Genomic DNA, 25,231 nt, shown 5'->3' with positions numbered 1-25,231 from the left:
GTGATATATTTGAGAATGACTTTGAGTCTCAGGGTGAATATGGGGATCATTCTTATATGTCTATAAAGTGGGCAGGAAAAGACATTTGTTTGGTAAATACAGTGAGCTTTATTTTTTTTTAACCCTTGTTGGGTTCATTTAATTCTCCATAAAAAGCAGCAAAACTCTGGGAATAAATAAAGTTAGCCAAACTCATTTTATGAATACTTTCCAGTGTGTAATTTATCCTTTTAAAAAATTTCATGTACATCTCCTGTTCCATTTCAGGTGGTTACTACATGGGCTTGCAAAGCTCCTGGCAATAGTGACTAGACATACCAAAGTATACAGTATCCCACCATCAGAAAATGTTTCCATTGTTGAGAACTGAGTTTGCATTTTCCAAATACTCGTTCTTACTTCTGTGTGGACAACCGCATTTGTTACAATTGGCAGTCCATTTTGATGGCTGTCTGTACAACACTTGTGCTGCTCTGCATTTCATACTGTTTTGCACCCACATATTAACCTAAAATGACCCCAGCTGCACGAGAGTGATTCTTCTAAATCAATCAGGGTAGCCTTAATCTCTTTTCTACCGTGATTGGTTTATGCAAAACAGGCTTAATTCAGTTAGCAGTTATTTCTCTGTTCATAAAAACTGGTTCAAATATCAAGCCAGAAACCAATTCAGACCACTAAGATGAAGGTCAATTTGTCTGGGGCTTTCTAGAAATCGGCATCATTGCTGTTTTGAGAAAGTCACCAGAATAGAGGTTTTCTCCTTATTTGACAGACTAATGTGCAGATATGAGTCTGCAAATTACTGACAGTAATATTTTTTAATATGAAGAAATTCCAATGGTAAAATGTCCAATACAGAGGACAGAACTGAGATTAAAATAGATAGTGAATCTGGCACTGTATTTGAGTCACACCTGATATATGTCTAATGTCTATTCTAAACCTTTCATTTACATTAGTCAATAGAATTTCATTATTTTCATTAAACAAGATTGCATATGGGTTTTTAATAATAGCAAACAAAAACATTCCAGCTTATATGTATATTTTTATCATTAAAGAAAATGTTTGAACTTGATATCATTGTCCTGGTTTTTTTTTTTTTTTTAAAGAATCAGGAATTATTAAGACTCATAACTCTTTTTCTTAAAGACTTAGGAATAGAGCTATTATTCATTATCATTTAATTTTAAAATGAAGAAATTTTAACTGTTTGAAGCTCTATTAAATGACCTAAAGCCACTGTAATTTCAAGCACAATGAAATTCTAAGCCTTAATTTTGAAAAATGAAGTGAACCTATTAAGTAAAAATAATTACATCAAAATATTTATCTATCATGCTTTTATAAAACATAAATTTGCTTGATTTCTCCAAATATAATTCTTGTTTAATGCTAAAAATTATAATTCTATCATAAAATAGTCATACTTGGGGAATATATTCATTTCACACTAAAATATTGCATCAGTGTCGGGGATGTGATTCAGTGGTAGAGTGCTTATCTGGCATGCATGAGGACCAGGTTAGATTGCCAGCACTGAAAAAAAAGAAAAGAAAAACTAAACCAGAACACTAAAACCATTGCATCATTCAACTGGTGATGTATTACAAGAAATCTGCAATTTGAATATTTTCTGTATTACACCAATAGCAGCAGAATATACAGAATCAAAATTCAGTAAACAAATGAACAAAACTACAGAAGTCATTTAGAATTTCCTGGAAAAGAAGAAAGACATAGAGAGACATAGAAATGGATAGACATGAATACCTATAAACTTTTTCTTAATATGTGTTTTATGAGTGTGTGTACGTGTGTGTGTGTGTGTGTGTGTGTGTTAGAATTTTTCTAGGAAGAATATTGAGAGTGATTTCACTGAAAATACATGCCAATGATTAGTCTGTGCCACATGTTTGTGCGCATTTGTATGTGTTTGCATGTATGTATTTAGGGACATCTTTTATTATAGCCACACATGGGGGTAATGGGTACTATTCCCAGGACACCTCAGTATCAGTCCCAAGATTAAAATCTATTAAAATAATAGACTCCAAGGTGGCTCAGATTCTTCTGCTATGCTATGTTATATTTAATGTGTTTTTATTACATGGAAAGTGTCTGGAGTCTTTAAATGTTTTTATTATACAGGGGTTTGTTTCAACAACACTTTTTGAAAGGACACTCAACCTGCCTACTTTGGATTAGTTCATCGATTCTTTTGCTCTTTGCCTTTGTATTTCTATAGTACTTTGAGAACAGTATTATCTGAGAATAGTATAAAAAGACAGTCTCCTCTTCAAAGTGAGGGGAAAATGCAGAAGTTAACATAAAAACTCACTTTCAACTTCTTAACAGGCCCCTAAAATAAGAACTTATATTTAGAATATACAAAATTCATTTATCACCAAAATGTTACTTTATAGAATAAAGCTACTTCTTTCTGAATTAGATGTGAATGCTTTCTGAACTATTGCGCCTTTAAAAAATTGTCACATTAATTTTAGGTGATCATATAATTTCCTCTTCTGATATATATGAATAATTTATTAAAATTACGTTACAAATACATGCTAAAATCCGTTCTTATGTAAATGTACACTCAGTCACAGTCTTTCTGCTTATGCCTATCTTAATACGCAAGACTAATTCTTTTAATATACTGTTGCATTGGGCAAAATGTCTACTTTGATAACTACTGTTTAAAAAGAGTAAAATTTGGACAATTTCATATTGTGTGATAATTCACCTTTGAGTAATAAAAACATAAAGAAAAAATAAATAGTATAAGGCATGCCTTTAGAAACTATAATGTTCATGCAGCATAATGAAAAACAATAAAGCAAACCTCTCTGGGCAAGAGAAAACAGAGTCACAACACAGTCTCCAATTTCAGTAAATGAAGATATTGAGTTTAATTATACATTTATGAAGAAAATTCACACCTATAATATTTCCTTTTCAGAGCATAAGGGGTTGGTTTTAATATACCATTATCTCCCTTGTGTAGTTCCAACCAACATTCTTTATTACAACATGCAATCTCTGCATTGAGAGTACATATTTGGGATATTTTCCAGTTTAGCTCAATGTCATAAAGACATACAGTGTAGATCTCTATGGAGACATTTTGACTGTAGTACCAATAATTTAATATAGTAGGGGAAAATTACAATTTTTTTAAAAACAAAAGCTTTTAGATTCACATTTTCAGAATAACCTCAAATGCATACATACACATGATTACAGAATATCCTTGAACTTGCTTTTTGAAGCAGAATATATGTTTTCATATTTTATCTAAACTATGTATCAATGTTAGAGAACTAGGAAATCACTCCGATTTGACCATTCAGCTAGGAAACCACAACCAGATTTTCTAAGCATTTTAAAATATTATATCTGAAATTCTATTAGTCTAATGAATACAACAGGTCATTGAAACTTAAAAAATCTAAGTAAAAGATGTAGTCTCTTCCTCTTTTTCATACTTTGTATACAGCAACTGAACTCTATTTTTCAAAGCTATGACTTAGAATGGAATCTCAAGAGAATTTAAATCATTGTGAATTTTAGTCTGCCTCTCTAGTCTATAATTATAAAATTAGTAGATTGTTTTATGTTTTCAGTTAACATGCTCTAAGAATCTTAACAATATTATAGCAGCTAGTAGAAACATGTTTTCAAAATAACATTTTTAAATAATAGAAAATTTATATTTTAAAAGTCATATAATATGTTAACAAACAATTTCATTAGTCAAAATAATTATAGTTATTTAACTCTAAAGGATGACATATAGCCAATGCAATTAATGTTAACTGAAATTGTTAAAACTTAGAATCATTTAAATGTTTTTCATCACTAAAGACATCACCATTAAACTTTACTTACATCTTTATTCACAACACTGTAAAACTGAGTTTAAATTATATCCTTTATGGATATGTATACATTTATATAAATATAAATGTACTGTAAGATACAAACTATGTAAGAGTTGCTAAACATTATTTCTAGGGTTTAATCAACACTGCCTTACACTAAAATTTAATCTTATTTTGATATTTTATTCACATACATATTGGACAAAAAACATACTATTCCTAATTTTATTTTCTTTGTGATGTTGTAACACTGAAATAGTTATTTTTTTTGTTGTGGTTAAATAGAGACTACATTTAAGATTAATGTTATAGAGTCCTTGAAAAATAGATATTTTAAATAACAGAGTATATTTATTTGTACACTACAAATGGAATATACTGCCCATTCTTAATATTTAGCGTTACTTAATGACAACTGTCCTTCCATCGGTTATTTATTATGAGTAGCAAAATATCTGGAATTCCTCAAATACTAAGGTAAAATTCACGTGAAGTAGTGTGTCTGGTAAACTTTCAATGTGCAAATTGGAGCAGGTGCAAAACTGCTCATGTTTTCCACTACTAAGCTGAATCACTAAAGTTTGTCACTATTCTGCTCCAGCTGGGTACATAGATAGACTTAAATAACATACAAAGTTAAGCATAGCCAGTGTTATGTTTACTTTTTAAAAATTTTTAATAGACTGCATTTTGATTCATTGTTCACAAATGGGGTACATTGTTTTGTTTTCCATGGTTGTGCATGATGTAGATTCATACCATTCATGTAATTATACATGTACACAGGACAATGATCTCTGTCTCATTTTACCATTTTTAATTAGATATGTTTCATTATTGCTCCTTGCCTCTCCAGTATCAGATATTTATTGATGTAGTCTTTTAATTCTCATAATTTTTATTAGTTCATTATAGTTATATATAATATTGGGATTCATTTTCACATAATTATATAATCATGGAATATAATTTGCTCTACTTCAGTCCCCTTTACTTCTTCTATTCCTCCCATCCTCTCTCCCTGTGTTCCCTTTCTTCTACTCTACTGATCTTTCCTCTATTTATTTACACTTATTTTTAATTAGTGCATTATGGATATACATAAAGGTGAAATTCACTGTGGTATATTCGAATATGTACACAGGAATGTTTGGTCAGATTAATTCACTGTTCTCCCACTTCCCATCCCTCCCACTGTCCCTTCAATAACCCTAAATAAGTTTAATAAAAAATCCTGGTTAGACATTATGTAAGAAAAGGAAAAGTTTAATTCTTCTTAAGAAAGTATTTTCCAAAATACGGTTGGAAAACCAATGAAAAGACAAACTGATATTTCTTGAAGAAACTCACAAACAGAATTAGGTCATTTTCTTGGCTTTCATGATGCCACATATATGAGGCATTTTGCTTCACTGCATGTGCCATTCGTATTCAGAGATTTTTACTTATAAAATAGAGAATTTGAAGTGCAAAAAGAAATGTACTATCAATCCGATAACCTAATAGAGGGGACCTTTCCTCCGGTACCTTCGAATGCCCTATATTCACATTTGATTTAGAGTCTTCTAAATGCAGCTATAGTACTTTTTGTTTGGTTTAAATACAAGTTTACAGTCATCATTAGTTAGATATAAATATAGACAAGATTTTTGGAATAAAATAACAAAATATATTAAATCAAAACAAACATTAAATACAGGACATGACATCTCTTATAATAATCTAAGGAATGAATAACAAGAAATGTGAACCCATTTACTGAGAATAGCAAAGATCTGAAGGCCAGCTATAAATGAGGAGGAAAACCATAAAAGAAATTCAAATAATTGGCTTAAAAAATGTAGTGAGAAGTTGAAGGAGTGAATATAGTTTTGAAAATTTTACCCTTCTAACATTATTCTTTTCTTGCATGTTACAAGAATCGTTCTATTCTTGGTCTTTTCCATCTCTTGTTCCTTTTCCTCCTGTGTGTGAGTGTCAGGGTAACATCACCTGCATTGTCAGTGATGCTGTAAATTTTCTGTAATCTGTGTTGAGACACACAATAGCCAGATTTCTGTAATCTGTGCTGAGACACAAGGTCTGCCAGTGCATACCTGATCACCCATCATGAGCTGTGGCTAATGTCACTGAGGAATTGAAATTCTAATTGAAATTATAATTTAGTCAAAGTTAATTTTTAATTTAAATTGATTTGTCTATAGCAGATACTATATTCTACAGTGCATTTCTAGACAAGGATTTCCTGAGCAAAACTCACGTCTGCCTCCTTAACCCATCTGCCTGTGCTATAGCATGCCAGATGTCCACACATCCAATGCCAAAGTCATCACTTTCTCCAAACCAATTCCTGATTTTGTTAATAATTAACCAACAATATCAACTTTGCTTTAAAATAGAACTATTAAAATGACCCTTGACTCTTCACTCTTCTTTGTGTTTCATATATCATGCAACCTATTATTCAATTCTAAAATTCTAAAATAGTCTCTCAAACCTGTCATTTTTTCTAAAACATACATCACTATTTTTCACACACTATCACCAACAACCCAATTTTTAAAACATTCTCAGGAGAAGATCAATGACATTAAGACAAAGTTTAAAACCACGGAATTCCTCAAATGTTACTTGTCTGGTGAATTATTCAAATCTCCTAGAAGAAACTCCAGTTCCATCTTCTTCCTCCCATCCTTTTCTTATGGATTACATAAATCATCCTATCCAGTCTTTTCTCCTTTTTTTTTTGGCTCCTCCCATATTTTGTCCACATTACTATCACCTCCTGTTACTATCACTATTAAATGATTTCCTTGCCTTATTCCTGTGTATTAATTGTTTGGGGATATCAAGTGTTTTTGCTCCATGCTTGACTTATAGTACACTACTAGAATATTAAGATGACTAATAGCAACTTATGAGCTAAATGTTGAAGATTTAGAGAGATAGCTAGGAAATTCCTAGGTGTAAAAGAAGAGAAATAAGCCTATTTCAAAACATGAATCCATGTTGATTTTTATTCAGTTTTTGAAAAATTAAGCAGATAAGATTTATACTGATATTTAATTCATGTTTAGTCTTTGAAAGAATTAGTTTGGCTCCTATGATAATTTTAAAAACAAATGCTACTTTTAAGGCAATTATAGAGGATTAAAAAAAAGTGCTTCAACATTGATGCAGCATGTGTCACCCATTGGGAACTGTATTTGGACCCACCTGACTGTCACTGGAGCCATGATGGATTATACCTTTTGGCATCACTATTGAGCTTCATGCATTACTTTCTTAGGTTCCATGCTTTACATCAAAAAGACAAATGCTAAGACAAATTCAAACTTGGTAAAAAACAAACCAAAACCAAACAAAAAAATACTACAGGATGTTGAATACCAACCTTCAGGGACTCACAAGTCACATACTATTCAACACTTATTTATTTAAAAATATTATTTAAATACAGTACAGCCAAATTATGTATTATTTACTTTCCTATATTCAGAAATTATCATTTGTGTTCACATAAAAGCACATACAATATATAGTGAAGTTCTAGAATGCAAATAGTTATTCACTTGGAAAGGATACAAGATTACGCCACTGATTATTATCACTAACAATATTAAATACATATATTTATTGTATTTATTTAAATAGATTACATAAAATGTGACTTATAATGTTATATCAAATATAAACTTTAAATAAGGAATGTATCTCTGATATTTCAATTACTTCTAGTTTCTTGAAAATGTTTTAATATTGGTTAATATTATACTATTTGTTATTAGTTGATATTAAATATTAATATTTGGTACTATATATGTGTCACAATTTTACAAAGTATTTCTTATATTTCATATCATTATTGCATAATTAAGAGACAAGGATTGATGTGTATTGGGTCTTTTAATTTAGGTGGAGGGCTATTTTTATAATATCTTGCTACTGTGTGGAACAGGAGTGTCACAAACATGTGACATGCTATGACACCATCACAGTTACCCTTAGTGAAATGAGGCATTCTAAAGACCTCAGTTCTTCACAAGCTAATTTTTATACTACATTTGTGTCACTTCCAGTATTCTCAGCATTGAATCAATTACTTTAGCTGTCTGTTTTCATATCTTGGAAATAAATACATACATATTTTCACACCTTTGAGAGAAAGCATGAATTAGATAAAATTTTGCCTTAAATTAAAAACAAAATTCAGAAAATGCAGGTAACAATCTTTTCAAAGATTTTAATGCTAATAATGGTACTTAATCACACACATGCTGCATTTCTAGAGAAAACATAATAAATCATCTCTTTTGACATCACAGATTACTAGTGAGGAAGAACATTGGGAGTGGATGACTTACTGTGTAAAAATAAAGTTGTACTAAATAAGATGGTCATTTGGTAGCTAAAACAGAACTAAAATCCAAGCTCTATATTTTCTCATCATGTATTTTGTTCAGTTCTTCTCTACTTAATAAATTCTTTTATTTTGTTGTTGATTCAAAAAAAATTCACATTAAATTAAAGAAAACCTCAGAAGATGGAAAGATCTCCCATGTTCTTGGATAGGAAGAATTAATATTGTCAAAATGGCCATACTACCAAAAGTGCTATACAGATTCAATGCAATTCCAATTAAAATCCCAATGATGTACCTTACAGAAATAGAGCAAGAAATTATGAAATTCATCTGGAAGAATAAAAAACCCAGAATATCTAAAGCAATCCTCAGTAGAAAGAGTGAAGCAAGGGGTATCGCAATACCAGATCTTCAACCCTACTACAAAGCAATAGTAACAAAAACGGCATGGTATTGGTACCAAAATAGAAAGGTGGATCAATGGTACAGAATAGAGGATACGGACACAAATGCAAATAAATACAATTTTCTCATACTAGAAAAGGGGCCAAAAATATTCAATGGAGAAAAGATAGCCTCCTCAGCAAATGGTGCTGGGAGAATTGGAAATCCATATGCAACAGAATGAAACTAAACCCATATCTCTCACCATGCACGAAACTAAACTCAAAATGGATTAAGGACCTCGGAATCAGACCAGAGACCGTGCATCTTATAGAAGAAAAAGTAGGTCCAGAGCTTCAACATGTCGGCTTAGGACCAGACTTCCTCAACAGGACTCCCATAGCACAAGAAATAAAAACAAGAATCAATAACTGGGATAGATTCAAACTAAAAAGCTTTCTCTCAGCAAAGGAAACTATCAGCAATGTGAAGAAAGAGCCTACAGAGTGGGAGAAAATCTTTGCCAATCATACTTCAGATAGAGCACTAATCTCCAGAATCTATAAAGAACTCAAAAAACTCTACACCAAGAATGTAAATAATCCAACTGACAAATGGGCTAAGGAAATGAATAGACACTTCACAGAAGAAGATCTACAAGCAATCAACAAACATATGGAAAAATGTTCAACATCTCTAGTAATAAGAGAAATGCAAATCAAAACCACCCTAAGATTCCATCTCACCCCAATTAGAATGGTGATTATCAAGAATACAAGCAACAACAGGTGTTGGCGAGAATGTGGGGAGAAAGGTACACTCATACATTGCTGGTGGGGCTGCAAATTAGTGCAGCCACTCTGGAAAGCAGTGTGGAGACTCCTTAGAAAACTTGGAATGGAACCACCATTTGACCCAGCTATCCCACTCCTTGGCCTATACCCAAAGGACTTAAAATCAGCATATTACAGAGATATAGCCACATCAATGTTCATAGCTGCTCAGTTCACAATAGCCAGATTGTGGAACCAACCTAGATGTCCTTCAATTGATGAATGGATAAAGAAAATGTGGTATACATATAGAATGGAATATTACTCAGCCATAAAGAATGATAAAATTATGGCATTTGTAGGCAAATGCATGAAATTGGAGAATATCATGCTAAGTGAGATAAGCCAATCTCAAAAAACAAAGGATGAATGATATCGCTAATAAGTGGATGATGACACATAATGGGGGGTGGGAGGGGTTAGGGTTAGGGTTAGAGTTAGGGTTAGGGAGGGGGGCAAGAATGGAGGAAGAAAGGACTGTATAGAGGGAAAAGAGGAGTGGGAGGGGTGGGAGGGGTGGGGGGAAGGGAAAAAATAACAAAATGAATCAAACAGCATTACCCTATGTAAATTTATGATTACACAAATGGTATGCCTTTACACCATGTACAAACAGAGAAACAACATGTATCCCATTTGTTTACAATAAAATAATAAAAAAATTGCAAAAAAATAAATAAATAAAAAAAATAAATTCAAACACTATTAAACAGTCCTTTGTACAGTTCCTCAGTTCTGCTATTTGTCAAATGACTGAACAATAAAGCTCCTTTTCTTCCCTTGGTCCATGACTACAATAGGAGTGAAGGTGCCACTATAATTGGGGAAAGAAAATTAATATTGGATAATACATTTGATCATAAAGAATTTCCTACAACTCTTACTTCTGCACTTAAAGGGGTTCTAGTTTTCTCATAGACATGGGATTCTTTACAACATTCATTTAATGGGTTAATGAAGTATCCATTTACACATCAAATATAATTGAAGATATCTGAAAAAAATTATGTTTTCTCTTTAATTATCTCTTATCTTCTGTTGGGTTCACATTGAATGCTGAGCTCTTATATGTGTCTAGGCTCTCCTTCTCCCTTCCTGACCCATCCCTGATTCCCAACATGTTCTCAGGGACTATACTTAAATACAGCTAAGATCTCACTTACTGAAAATTAGCATACCTCTAAAATCAAATATCTAACATTTTCTCTGGTTAAGGATTTCACTTGCTGGATACTATCATCTCATTATATCTAATGTTAATAATGGGCTCAAATCACCCCTTCCATAAAATTCCTTGACATTTCTGATCATCAGAAAAGCAGGGAAAATGGAGAAAATGTTAGTCTATTACTTTAAATCCTTGAATTCTTTGCTTAAAAATAAGCGGGTAAATGTATGCTCTAAGTAGTCAGAATATTTGAATATATACATTTTTCCCAAAATATATGTATGTATTCACCCAAATATATGTATATGTTTATTCAAATAATAAACACATTCATATTCATTCATATATTTGTCTGTAATAATATGTAGGTACACACACAAATCTATAATTTCAAAGTATTATGATTACAGCTAAGATTGTGGATCCTAAGGAAGTAGTTGAGTTCACTTCTATCCTTATATATCCAAATAATAATACAAAATCAAATAGAGATATGAAAAATTAAAATAAGGAACTGGAATATACTGGAAAGGAAACTATGATAAAATATTTAGTTAAAATTCAGATATTTTGAGCTTAGAAGAATTTTAAGTAAAATATAATTCAAACTTCTCTTATTTTAAAGGTTTAGAAATAAAATAAATTCTCCTAGCTCTTAAACGTCAGAGATAGACTTAGATTCTGGTCTCTCTTCTGAGCTCACTCCCTCACCACTGCTGGGGCTCAGTTCATTTTGTCACACTTCCTCTTTTTGAAGCAGAAAAACAACCCTGTAAAATTTCACTAAGATTTAAAGATGATTAAATCTTTCAAGTAAGCACATATAAATATGGATTATTTTTAAAGTACCAAAATGCCAATATTCTCTATAAAATCTATACCCCAAAGGTAGATTTTGACAGTTTAGATAAATAACTGGCAAATGTAAAAATTTGTATGATATCATGTGATATCAGAAACATTAAATTTATTTATTTCATACTGTTAAATTTAATTTTCTTCTTGATAAACTTATGGCTAAGAAATACAATAAAAATATAAGTAAACCCACCATAGAGTAAAAACAAGTCTTATTGTAAAAGCAGTCTAACTTCTTCCTTCATAAAAAGAATCACTTCTTAGTGCAACTAAAAAGTACCACAAACAAACATCTTGAATATTGAAAGAAAATTTTGGACAGAGAAATTCAAAGACCTATTTTCTATTGTACCTAAATGTCTAAAGTGAAGAAATGCTTTAAGAATATAACACAAAACTATCTTAATATTATAAGGGAAAAGTTAATTGTTCTATTCAGGACATATTTCAATACAAATCACCAGTTATAGGTTTGTAGAATCTTGAATGAAAATTTATTTTTTCTGAATACTTGCTTAACAACTTTACTCCTTAGAAAAACAATAGGATATATTAAAATCTTTTAAGCATGCTTTACAAATTTTCTCATGATTATTTTCCTTTCTTGCATCAACCAACAACAACAAGAATAAAAGATATAACAAAACCTTTCCATTCCATGTATGAGCTCATGAATGCACTCTTCCCCTACCTTGCTTATGGTTTCATGAAGGTTGAAAAAAGGATCCATTTCTTCAATTTTTGTTTCATGTTTAGGAAAAACAGCCTCAGAGAGAAAACTTGGACCCTGTGGCAAATCAAAAAGGAAACATTTAAAACTCACCATTGATTTTGTTTTTCAAGTGCTTATTAGATTTTCTTTAAAGATTCAAAGGGGCTCTAAATTGCTTTAAGGTTCCTGTTGATTGTTGAACTTCATTGTACTGATCTAATTATCCATCATGAAATACTTTTAAATTAAAACAAGTAGAATTCTATAAACCTTGACATTATTTGTATTTACAAAATAATGTTTTCTTAACAAAAGAGATTAATCTTAAAATTCTGCCACCCTTTTTCCCCAAATGCAGACTTACATGTATCCACCTTGATTTAAAAAACCCCATTGGAAATTCTGTTTTAAATTCTGTTTTAAGGCTGATGGAACAAAATCATTTGAATAACCATGATCACCCATAAAATGTTAGGCAAAGTATATACAATATTTCAAATATTTTCACTAACTTCCAAAACAATAGGAAGATATATTTTGGGTAGAAATCCTATATGGTTATTTATGTTGCCATTAAAATGGTAACACATAGTGTCAGAATCTTAGTGTAAAGATGGTGGAAATGAATCAGAGATACTCTAATTCATTTTGTGCTTCCGTGTGTAACCAGGTTTTAGGATGCAACAAAGATAAAGAATGCTGATGATCTTACTACCAAAATCAATGCTATTGGAAATATCAACATAATCATCATCCTATAAAATTATTATTATTTGCAATAATAGATTTTACTTAAAAACCTGAAGGAACTAAATTATTTGGCTAGAAAGCAGAATAGTGGGACAGGATAAATGTAGATAGATAGAAAACAGGTTTACAGACAGATGAACCAATAATCTTTCTGGAGACAATCATGGAAAAGAAAGATTCAAAGTGATCTACACCAGTAATTACTGCAGAGTAACAAACTTAAGCTAAATTTTACTAAGCTGTTCATTGGAGCTATCCACCAGCAGAACAAATTATTTTGGGATATACCAATTGATAGTGGGGAAGTTAGAATTATGTAGTTGACAAGCTCTGACGTTATACAGATGAGGACTAAAATAACTGAATCTCAAGTTCTTAAGTATTAAAAAATTCTGTGACAAGATGTACACTTTACTCCCTATTTAGAAAAACACTGAAATCAGGCAAAATTAACCTCCAGCATATTCCAATTTTAAATAAGACCGTGAATCAGCCAAATAGTGTTAGTATCTATCAGGACTAACAGTTTATTTAACAAAACCATGTTTAGTGTTCCTCTTTTCATTTGCCCACTAATCTAAAACAAAATTGTCTGAACATTTGCTCAGTCCCAACCAGTACTTCACTTTGTAAGTCTTGCCATAAAATTCACATGACCCATTCCTAACATTTAATACATATTCTTTCCTAATTTCCTCATCAGAAAGCCTGCTAAGACACAGTAAAATGGGCTGAATTGCTTCCCTTAAAATTTATGTAGTAAGGTCCTACTCAGAATGTGACTATATTTAGAAATAGGTCAGGGCAGATATAACTATAACTAGTTAAGGTACAGCAGGTCACATAAGAGTAGTATTTGTCCCTAATTCAATATGACTTGCATCTTTTAAAAAGGTAGACATTTGGGGACAGAATTACACACAGAGAGAATGCAATGTGTATACAAAGTCAGAGACTGGGATCATGTGTCTACATAACAAGGAACACCAAAGATGTTGAAAGAAAAATCCCAGAATCCATGCAGAAGCCATAGAATAGATTCTCTCTCACATTTCTTGGAAGGAATCCAACCTGACAACAGCTACAACAATAAGACAATGAATTTCTATTAAGTTACCCTGTTTGTGGAACTTAGTTACAGTAGGCCAAACAAATTATCAGGTCATAGTCTTCAATAGGCAATAGGCCTAATAAACTTAACTTTGCTTATCAACAGGCTTTTAGAGATATTTGGGATAGTCAACCTAGACATTGTATAAAAGGTTAGTTTTTCCATTTAATAAGCTGGATGTTTGATTCTCCAAAAGAAAAGTTACCTCATCTAAGAAACTTGGAAAGTATATATAGTTCAGATATGTGTAAATTCTTCAAAGCCTGGCACACAGAGACACCATATTGGTGGCATTATTGATGTGCTAATAATGATAGAGGTGGCAATTGATGGCAATGCAAGCATTATTAGCTTGCCAAGGACATACAGAGGGTTTCTGATTGCAGTGGAATGACTGAACTAGAGGGATTCATGATCTTATGAACAGTAAGCAACTTGCATTTAGATATATTTATTTCTCTAAAGAGAGATCATTTTGAATCTATTTTAGTGCATGCATAATATGGATAATTTGTTGCATTCATTTTCACTCTATAATTCATCTTAGAGGTCCTTAAAACTTTGCCACACAAGTAGTTTTAAATGAACTTCTTGAAGTATTTTTATCTTACTAGATTACTTAGAAAAATAACACTTCATAAATATTGCAAAGGTAAAATATCAGCCAGTCTCAAATTGAATAATCCCACAAGGATGTAAACTGGGAGTTATAATTAATGCTATTTTTATTGAACTTTCAATTATTCAGTGGCAAAACCTATTAATTTAAATTATAAATATGTTCCTTATTCTCTAATGCAGTTCCTTTATTTCTCTTGCTCCTTTACCTATCTCTTCATAGACTATTCTTTGTTTTCAATACATCACTATATAATCATTTTAAAAAATTCTCATTTAACACTTATCTGCCAGTTAATGTACTTAATGTAAAACATAGTCCTTAATCTTATGATGTTGGATCTGAACATATAAAATATCAGACATTACTTTTTTTCAAAATAATAAAACAAAATCACTATTTCATGCACACGTGAACATAACAATTCTGTTTAATAAATAAGTATTTATATAGCCTAACAAAAATAATGGAATGATTTAAGAGAAGAAAATAAACTCTGAAAATTTTCTACTGCTATTATATTAACTGTAGACAATGACTATTTAAATAATGTTTTATATCCACAGATAAGAGAAAGGGAAGTAAAGCAATATTAACCTTGAAGAAAGTGGTTTTGTTTAGAATAATTCCTGATGGGCAGAAATTAAACAGTTCTTGAGCAAATACAAACTGAATGCCACTTGGAAATCATAGTGCAGAAGAATGGATATTGACAATAAAAGCTTTTCTGAGATGTGGGAAAAAATTCCATTTGCCTCCGACAGCCCCTAATTATGTCTCCTTTCTGTAACAAATTACCAATATTTACCAAATCTCTTGCCTGAACTCTATGATTTGACTTTCTTGGTTCTTCATTTGCATATTACTATCTGCCTATAATTGGATTTTCTTTGTGCTTTGGAGTCTTTATGTTGTCCTTAGTTAGTATTACTTCAATCATTTCCTTTACATAAACTCCCTGAGTGGAATTCTCTATTTGTCTGGCTTCAAGTATCAACTTCAGATTGATAACTTCCATGTCTTTATCTCTATGCTTGATTCCTATTCTCAGTTTATCATTTCTGCTTATCTTTAAGACCCCTCAGACACATCAATTTATAATGTTCCAAACTATGATCATGTGTTCCTTCATTATGGCCTTCCTTTCTTATCTCATATGATAGCATATACATTTTCCCAAATATGAAAATCTATGTCATTCTTGATTCCAATTTCCTTTACCATTGGAACAACAGAATTATACTATGGCTGGACAATTCTCGACAAGTTCTTCTTTCTGGTCATAACCCAGTTACTTATAACTTCCAGCCAACTGTGCTTCCTGTTATCTAGACATGGAACACCAAATTCATTAGTATGTCATTTCACAACCAAGTCCCAACATTATTTTTCTTCTTTAGTCTTTAATTATTTCTTTCCCCAAAACTCATTGGTACCATTTTTATATTGTTTCTGCTTCTGCTACAACAGGGCATTCACCAAATCTACCCTTCCTTTTAATATCTCGGTTCCTTTATTTATACTATTTTTATTCTGCCTAGAATGTTCTTTCCTCATCTGTTTCCCAGACTTCTTCACATTATTTTCCTTTATCCTCAAGATCAAGCAAACAAAGCAATCATACAAAAATGTTCTGCAAGGAGGACAGGACGACTCTAATGATGAATGTGCTTGATATTTATCACACTGGTCAAGAATTACTTTTCTATGTAACCAAGAATTATAGTTATGAAATTTCAATTACTAAAAAAAAGTCTTTGTATATTGCATTCTATGTGAAAATTTGCTTTTAAGATGTACAACTCTTAAAGTTTGAAACTATTGCAGCAGGTGACAGAAATTTGGGGCAAAGTGTTGAATGAAGTAGGTGATATTTTCAGGTTGCATTGAGAACAGCATATACTAATGTATACATTATAGATGAATTTAAGAGCTATGCTGGGAAACAAAATATTTAGACTGAAGGATATTTTAGTAATATAGTGAGAAAAAAATGAGAGACTAAAACCCAGGAGTGATATTAGAGAAAGAGATGAGGAAATGAGTTTGGTAAATGTTAAAGAACTGAAATTAGCAATATTGGCAAATAATTGGATGCAAGAATCTTAAAAATAAGTCAAAATTGCAAGTATTTCTAGATTGCAAGTATGAGTAGATAGAAATTTGTTAACTTAGAAATTATAGAAACACCTGAGGGGTTGGGGCAGAAAATATTGAAGGTGAGATATTTGTAAGACATTCCAAAATAAGTCATCTCAAAGTGAATAACAATATTGGCCTGAAGTTCAAACCAAATTCTGGATTTGAGATATAAAGATAATTTTAGAAATATGTTAAAATGTACCACAGTGTAGAACAGACTCTGAGTAATAAAAAAAAAAAAACCTTTGAATAGCACCAATGTTGAAGAGGTAGGAGGATAAAGCATAACTCATTGAAGATGTTATGAATGGAATCATCACAAAAGTGTATGGAGGACATGCAGGCATGATTTCACAGGAGGTAGAGAAGTAGATAATGTCTCTGAATGAAAAACTGATACAGTAATGGAAGTAAAGTAAGATGAGGAAGAAAAATATGTGTTGGAGGTGGCATTTCAGCAATCACTGGTGACTCTTGTCAGAGAGGTCTCCATGGAGTTCTAAGTGAAGGAGACAGAAGGCAATTAGTTGAGGACAAAATGTGAGATGATGTCAGACATCAATGCCAAATCACATCACTCTCCAGAAAAATAGATCATCTTGAGAGGTTAGGAAAATGGATCATTATTAGCTAAATAAAAAGAGTTACTAAAGAATTGAGGAAAAGTGTATTCATTGTATTTTAGATAGAATTGACACAGATATATTTTCAATGTGATAGAAAGTACCCAAAAGACAAGTAGAGATTTTTTTAAAAGAAGGAAGATTTAAGGGAATTCATAGACAATGAACTTAAAGGAAAGAAAATCAAAGCTCAATAAACGTGACCTAGGAAACAGAATTGTAAGTATATTATTAATGAAGACAAAGATATTAAAGTGAGGGTAGGATTTAGATACAGCAGAAGACAGTGTTAGTACATACACAGAAGGAGAGAAAGGAAAAATTTGAAGGTTATGTTTAATTAAGTTTTAGCCTCAGTTGAGCTGAGTAGACATCAATTCACCAGCACAAAAAAAAATTAAATTCTTTTGCATACTTTTCAGAAATGATCACTTAACATTTTTGGTTCATATGGGCTGAGTGGAGATGGCACTAGGCAAAACCATGCTAAACATGCCAACTCTTTGGTTGGCACTCAGTAAGTGCATCTTGGAATCATATTGCTTTCATATCCCAGGTCTAGGTCACATGATCCACCTGCATCACCTAATTTAATCTACACGCATACTTGTGAGGTAGGGGCTATTATCACCCTCCTTTTACAAATGAGAATGAATGTGTTTCAGGCATTTGGCCAAGATCATACCATAAATCAGTACCAGAGCCAGTATTCAACTCAGGTTTATCCTCCAAAGCTCACCCTTGCATCTCCACACCATGCCCCCTCCTCACTGATCATGTTCTTCATAGACCATGATTCTCTGTGTGTTTAGTTAGGGATGATTTCCCCACCTTCTGTTCTAATTTCCTTAAAGCCTTCGTCTATTCTCCATAAGCAGCATAAGCACTAGGTACAATTTAAAGGATATAATCAAAGACTCCCTGCTTAGACTAAATAAAATTGTTATCCAAAAAGCCCCAAGTGTATGTCCCTCATTGCAATATTCTTCTCTCTGAAATCAGAGAACATACACATCAATACTTAAATTTAATATGTGAAATTAAAGCACTTGCAGCTTTTGAATGGCACTGACATTCATAATGTGCTGGACTGAGGGGAAAGGTAATTACAGTCATAATTTTTGAAACATAACATTCTCATCACTATTCAAAGTAAAAAAGAAAAAAAAAAAAAAGAACTGTGATAATGTGGAATTTAAATAGAAGTGTAACCATCCAAGGGTCAAATGTGGAACAATATTAGCACATTATTTTCTGAACGCAATCATTTTTATATTTCAATTATTTTTTTCAGGTTCTAAGAAACTCCATACTATAGGCTTTATGGAAAATAGTCAAAGTACCTTTACAGTTCTATTTATATTGATTTAATATCCTAATTTCAGACCTAGAGAAGACATTAAAACTTTTAATTCAGCCTGAATATACACAGTAAAGCATGGAGTATTCAAATGATTGAATGATTTTACAAAGTCACAAAACAGTTGTAGTAAAGTCACTACTAAAATCTGGCTGTGTGTGTGTGTGTGTGTGTTGGTTTGTTTATGTATTTCTAAAACATTTTGCCATTTCTTTTAAAGTAACTTGAGATGGGGATAACAAATACAAGCCTTAAAATGGGAACCATTCTCATTAACCCATATGTATTTTTGGTCTTAGAGTGCCATATGCTAACCAAATATTTCAAGTCATATTCAAGTAATATTTCAATATTACAGTGTTCATATTTTAGACTTCCTTCAAACTAATCTACCTTATATTTATTGCCTTCTTTCATCTCTTAATCATTGTGTGTGTACTTATCTTACCCATTACACACATCACATATTGTTATTATTATTTTTTTAACATTACACTTTCTAGACAGATGAGATGTTGGGAAAGCTCAGGGAACACTACAAAGAAAACCAAGTACTCACAGAGTCCAATGTTTCACAGATCAAACATTTTCTAATAAATGCTTTTAGGTTAATACTTTAATGGTAAATAATTAAGATTGAGTAGATGTCATCAAACCATTATGGTTTGTTAATAAGTATTTATTATTTCATAAATATTAAAACCAAACTGCCTGGTATGTTTTAATGTTGCCATATTTGTGCTGCTTTTACAAATTGAAGAGTGGACCAGGCATAAAGATCAGGCAGATGAGGGGACACTCTGGAAAAGTGAACCCATAATACCATAAAAACTGATGGAGAATATGTCAAAAGTTCTATTTATCAGCTCCACAACTTCTAAAATCTCATAACATTAACTCAGTGAATAGTTATTATTAGCTCTATAAATGAATCCTAAAGGGATAATTCATGGCTTCCAAATCCTACCCTGGAAACTTTCTTGAGAACTCTATTGTAATTTTTATATTCTTGCTTCATCAGAAGAAGAGGGAGAAGTAATCAATTTGGGGTGCCTACTGTGCAAATGACCAATGTAGCATGTTTTCACATGAGGCAAAAAAGAAAATAATGTTAATATTCATTGTGGGTTTTTTACTATTTATTACTGAAGATTCTTTAAAGCTATGATATTCTTTACTTTATGCCTCAAAAAAACAAACAAACAAACAAACAAACAAACAAACAAAAAACTCCACCAGAACTACACGTGAGCAGCCTTTTTCTGCAATCACTCCTTGACTGACTGCAGTATCTTTGCTGTCCACCTACCACCAAGGGCCCCACACCCCTGCATTCATCCCCTGAGACTTTAGGGAACACACCATTCTGGCCCTTCTAGATTCTGGTAACTCAACCCTCTGCCTTGGTGGCCATGTGTCCTTCTCCGTTGTCCGTGTTCTAACAGGACAGTTGTCATTGGATAGGGACCCATCCAGGTAATCCAAGATAATCTTATCTTAAGATCCCTAATCTTATTTCATCTACTTAGAGCCTTTTTACAAACCAGGACACATACATAGGTTTCAGGGTGTAGCTTCTTGGTACCACCTCTACAATCCCACGCCTTCAATGGGCTAAAGCTTGGGAAAGTTCTTTCCAACAGTAGAGTGCAAGATTTCAATTCCAACTCAGACATTTTCTTGCTTTTCTTTTTGGGAATAGCTCTAAAATAGAAGGCTTCTAAATTTCTAAAATACATGGAGGTAAAATACAAATAAAAACTGCTGCAAGTAGTTATGGAATATGTATAATTATTTTTAAAAATTCTAGATTTGAATGGTGGTCATATGGGTATACAATATGAAAGCATATTTAATTTAAGATTTGTGCATTCCATTGTGTATAAATTATATCTCAAAGGAAAATAACCTTTCTATGGGGTTATCATGTCAACAATATTTTTTCCCCTTAATATTTAAAATAAATGGCCCAATATGTTATATTTTGTTATAAAATTTTTCTTAATATCCCCTTACTACTCTTTTCATAAGATATAGTTTGCATCTCCAGTTTTATTCCTAATACTGATAATTTTTTTCTTCTCTCCTATCAACTATTTAAGATAACTGAAATCTTGGTTCTTATTCTGTTAATCCTATAATCTCTTGTGAATGTGTGCACTGTTTTAAAGCTTCCATGTTCCTTTAATACTTATTTTTCAATAGTAACAACTATTTAGGATTAGTAAAGTATTGTTAGCAAATTTCATTTTCTAGGTGAACAAACTGAGATTCAGAGATTATCTTTCTAGATTCTGCTAGTCACTGGTGGAATCTGAATCTTCAACTTTAATTTGATGCTACTCAGATTTCACGACCTATGAATCTCTAATGTCCAAAAGAAGCCAGATTGGCAATCAGTACTAGATAATACTGATGACATTATAGAAATCACAAGAAAAATAAAATAAGAAGTGCTCAAGTATGTATGTAAAGCTAGATACAACAAAGTTCTTTTTAAGGTTTAAAGATCCATGATAAAGTTCTTCACATTAGTCATTGAGTGATTGTCAGGCTGACTCTGCAGAATAATCAGAGGTGGAGACAAAGTATTGAAGCTCCTTCAAGGTTTTCTTGATATTTTCCAAGACTAAGCTAAATGAGTATTAAATTTAAATGACTTTTTACTAATGAAATCAATGAAATCTTGCTTAGTATCCACAGGAAGGGGGAGCAAAGGAAATATACAGGCCAAAGAAGTAACATTTTCTTAATTTCAATGAGTATTAATATGGTATCAAAAATTTTCAAGCATCTATAAAAATTAATGTATTCATACACAATACAGTCATTAATTCTCTTGAGACTGCAAATTAAAATAAAAGGCTTAAAGGTTTGGCATCTATCATCAATGGTAAGAACCACAAAGCACCATCAAGAAGCTTCTATTGAGAAAAATGAGCTTAAAAATAGTGATTATGTAGCTATCACTTACTGAGCGCTTAATATGTACTGCACTGTCAGGTAGTGAATACTTATATATATTCTGCATGGTAAGGATTTTCTGAGGAAACTTTATTGGAACCTGGATTAAAGGATAAGCCTTGGATTTAAATGATGACTGAATAGTGATAGAAACCCAGAGAGAGATTTACCTCCCTGGAGGTATGTTTCCATTTCAAAGGGCTAAGATCCAGAACCCTGGAACCCAGCATTCCATCCCCTACATAATGTGCACAATTTACACTACATTCCAGAGGGTAAGAACTTCAGAACGTTTCCTTCTTTACTAAGGAGAATTTACCTACCTTAGGAAATTGTTCATTTCCTTCTCTTAGGAAGGGAGAAGGTAATGTGCATAAAAACTCCCATATTCATATTTTCAGGGTTCCTATACTCTGTTACAGCATGAAAATTTGTCTACCTGTCTCTTATTGCCTCATCCAAAAATGGGGAAATGAATGGGAAAAAAATAGACAATGTGGTTGTTGCTATAAGTAATAATTTTAAATACTGTTATAGAGAACTCATATTTGCATTTAGAATAATATAAAATATAGAGATTATAACACCATATCAGCACTAAATGTTTTAATAACAATAGCAATAGTAAAATAACATGAATAAATAAATACATAAATATTAATGAACATGAATAAATTCACAAATATTGAATAAAGATGATACTTAAAAATATGCTTTATCAAATAATTGTTTTAAATTTATATTTGTTTATAATGAGATATTATTATTTAAGCAATCAATGTACAACTTATCATATTTATCTATGATAAATATACAACAATCCTTCCATGAAAAATGAATAATGATATAAAATACTATATATTATATACTATAATAAATAACAAATATATAGTACTAATGAATATAATTGAATGTTTAGCAATACATATTGAATATTTGGTGTGGCAAGTTACTTAAATTTTCTGTACCTCAGTTCTCTCATCTTTAGAATTAATATAATAATTTTACCTCCTATGAAATCAGCATAAAAATTTAATGTGCTAATGCATGTAAAAGTTTTAAAATCATATCTAGAACTGTCAGTCCAAATAACTCTAACAGCAAGGTATTATTTTCCCCAATTTTCAAAGGAAAGTAACAGGCTGAGAAGGATGTTGGTGTTTGCTTAACAAACTACATTTACTGCTACATCAGTTCAGTTTTTATTCAAGTGTAGGACTCACTCACTCTTATTTAACTCAAATGCTAGTTGAAAAAAGTAGTGTTGTAGTCCAGTCCAAGAAAAAACAAGAAAAAAATTAGTAATACAGAAAATTAATGTTTTTTTCATAAAACTAAATATATTAAATTGAAGAACTGCCCTTTTACCTGAACTTGTTTTCAACTGTCTTTTGATATTAAAATATTTTTCTCTTATAAAGAAGTTGAAAGTAGATATCAGTCTTTGTTTTTTATTTGTTTTGTCTTAATGCCTTTACATGATAAATTTAGATTTGGTACTTTAGGTCAAACTGAGCATTCTCATTTTATAATTCATTTCAATTTTCCTGAAAGATGAAAATCTGAGAAGCACTTTTAAATCCTTTAGTATCTTGCATCTTATCAGTTTTAGAGATTAAAATTTTCTTTTTGGTGAATTTATTCAATTTTTCCATGATTGCCTACCTTGCATCAAGACTGAAACTTCAACCTCAGTCACTGGAGTCATATGGAGGTCCTTACACTTACAACCCTACATCCAAATACACAATTCTACGCCTTCAAGAGGAGATGGCTTTAGAAGGTGAGTAGGCAATTTCATGACTCCAAAACATGAAAAACAAACAAAACACTTAACAAAAACACTTAGCTACATGGCAAAATATCAAGATAATATAGACTTTCTGATTGGTAGGAGACTTAACAGAGTTTTCAATATATATGCTAAATACTACTTAGCAGGAGGTCATAGCTCTCCCAACATTTAAATATAATCCGTTGTGAAAGACATCTTGTAATTTAAGTAGAGTTTATAAACATATTTAAGCCAAGTACCATTTTAAAATAAGTATTAATTGTTTTGATTGTTTCAGAGATTCTGCTTGCCAATTTTGTGTAAGTAGAATGTTGCGGGGAAGGTAGGGGTATTATATGCCACTTGAGAGTAACTATTGTGTGACAGGCTTATACCTGTTTATAGATATTGCACGAAGTAAAGAAATATCTATAGACAAAACATACTTTATGCATTGTGAGTATTATCTAATACTAATAAAACACTGCAAATATTTGCTCAACCTGTATAAAATGCTTAATAAAGTAAATATTATTATACCCATTCTATAAATAAAGAAATTGAGGCACACTGAGTTTATCTTACCAAAGCATTAAATGTGGAGAATGAACCCAGGCAGTATCTGTGTTCCTAACCTTTATAAAATACATTGTCTATAATATGCAGCATATAAATCATAATACAGTAAGTATTTACTTACATGCTTTCAAGAATGATGGCAGGTGAGAAAAAATGAAATCTATGTTCACTTCATATAATTTTCACATATGAATAAAAATCACAACTGTATAATGTTGTCATTTAAAAATCTTTTCTTGTTCTTATTTTATCTTAGCCTTGAAACTTATCTCTTTTTCAGTAACTTTAAATCCATTCAGTATTTTATCATATTTCAGTTTTAAAAACAGAATATATGAAACTAAAATTCCTCAAAATATTGCAGACCCTTACAGTAATGGCTGAGTTAAGCAATAACAATTCTATCTCCATTTTCACATGAAGTTTCAATGGTTGTGGAGTAAAGGAGGTACTCCCATAACTGCAAGTCATTAAATTGTTAGGTGACTACTCTTCTCTTCAACTTGCCTTCTTTCGGGGGCAGGTGAAAAATGTTCTCCTAAATATCAGATACACCTATAGATGATTCTAGAATTATTTAACCACCAATCAGCTGGTTTTCTGGAGGATCTTGGAAGATCCTGGAGGATTCACTGTGGATGAGGGAAAGGCCTATCGGGCTCGAGCAGCAGTTATTTACCAGTTCTGCTAATGCATTTTATAATAACTGGTTCAACTCTACTGCTGGATATTGGTTACACATAGGTTAGAGGCACCAGTCACAATGTCACAGTAACACGATTAGCACTTTATGTATCCCTTAGAATGTAGAAGTGACACAAATAAGTTGCAAGGTAGAAAAAGAAAAACTTATTCTCAGATCATATGGGGGACAGATGTTTCCTCAATAATGAAGACTCCAAACTTATTGTGGTCTTTTGTACAATCTGGTCTCTGGTAAGGTCTCAAGTCAATTTAACTGCAGCATTTCTCTGAGGTCAGAGCCTGTTAGCCTCCTGAAAAGCTTTCTATAGAACAGCCAGGCAGTGCTTTTCTCAGGGCTGTACTTAATCAACTGTGAAAAAATTGAGGGATTTGAAGGTCTTAAAGTTAACGGCAAAA

General features: G+C 31.8%; 1 protein-coding gene across 5 annotated transcripts in view; it reads right to left on the bottom strand.

The window, feature by feature from the left end:
* The window catches only part of Naaladl2 (N-acetylated alpha-linked acidic dipeptidase like 2), a 1,279,203-nt gene that overhangs the window by 137,683 nt on the left and 1,116,289 nt on the right, over window positions 1-25,231 (bottom strand). For all 5 annotated transcript variants that reach the window (XM_047564210.1, XM_047564211.1, XM_047564209.1 and 2 more), the window contains one exon: window positions 12,188-12,283. In XM_047564210.1, coding sequence (XP_047420166.1) covers window positions 12,188-12,283 — 96 coding nt within the window. The remainder of the gene's footprint in view (window positions 1-12,187; window positions 12,284-25,231) is intronic.

The sequence above is a fragment of the Sciurus carolinensis genome, chromosome 9 (genome assembly GCF_902686445.1).
Source record: "Sciurus carolinensis chromosome 9, mSciCar1.2, whole genome shotgun sequence".
Taxonomy (NCBI): domain Eukaryota; kingdom Metazoa; phylum Chordata; class Mammalia; order Rodentia; family Sciuridae; genus Sciurus; species Sciurus carolinensis.
The sequence above is the reverse complement of the archived record's forward strand: the minus strand, read 5'-3'. Positions and strand labels throughout refer to the sequence as shown.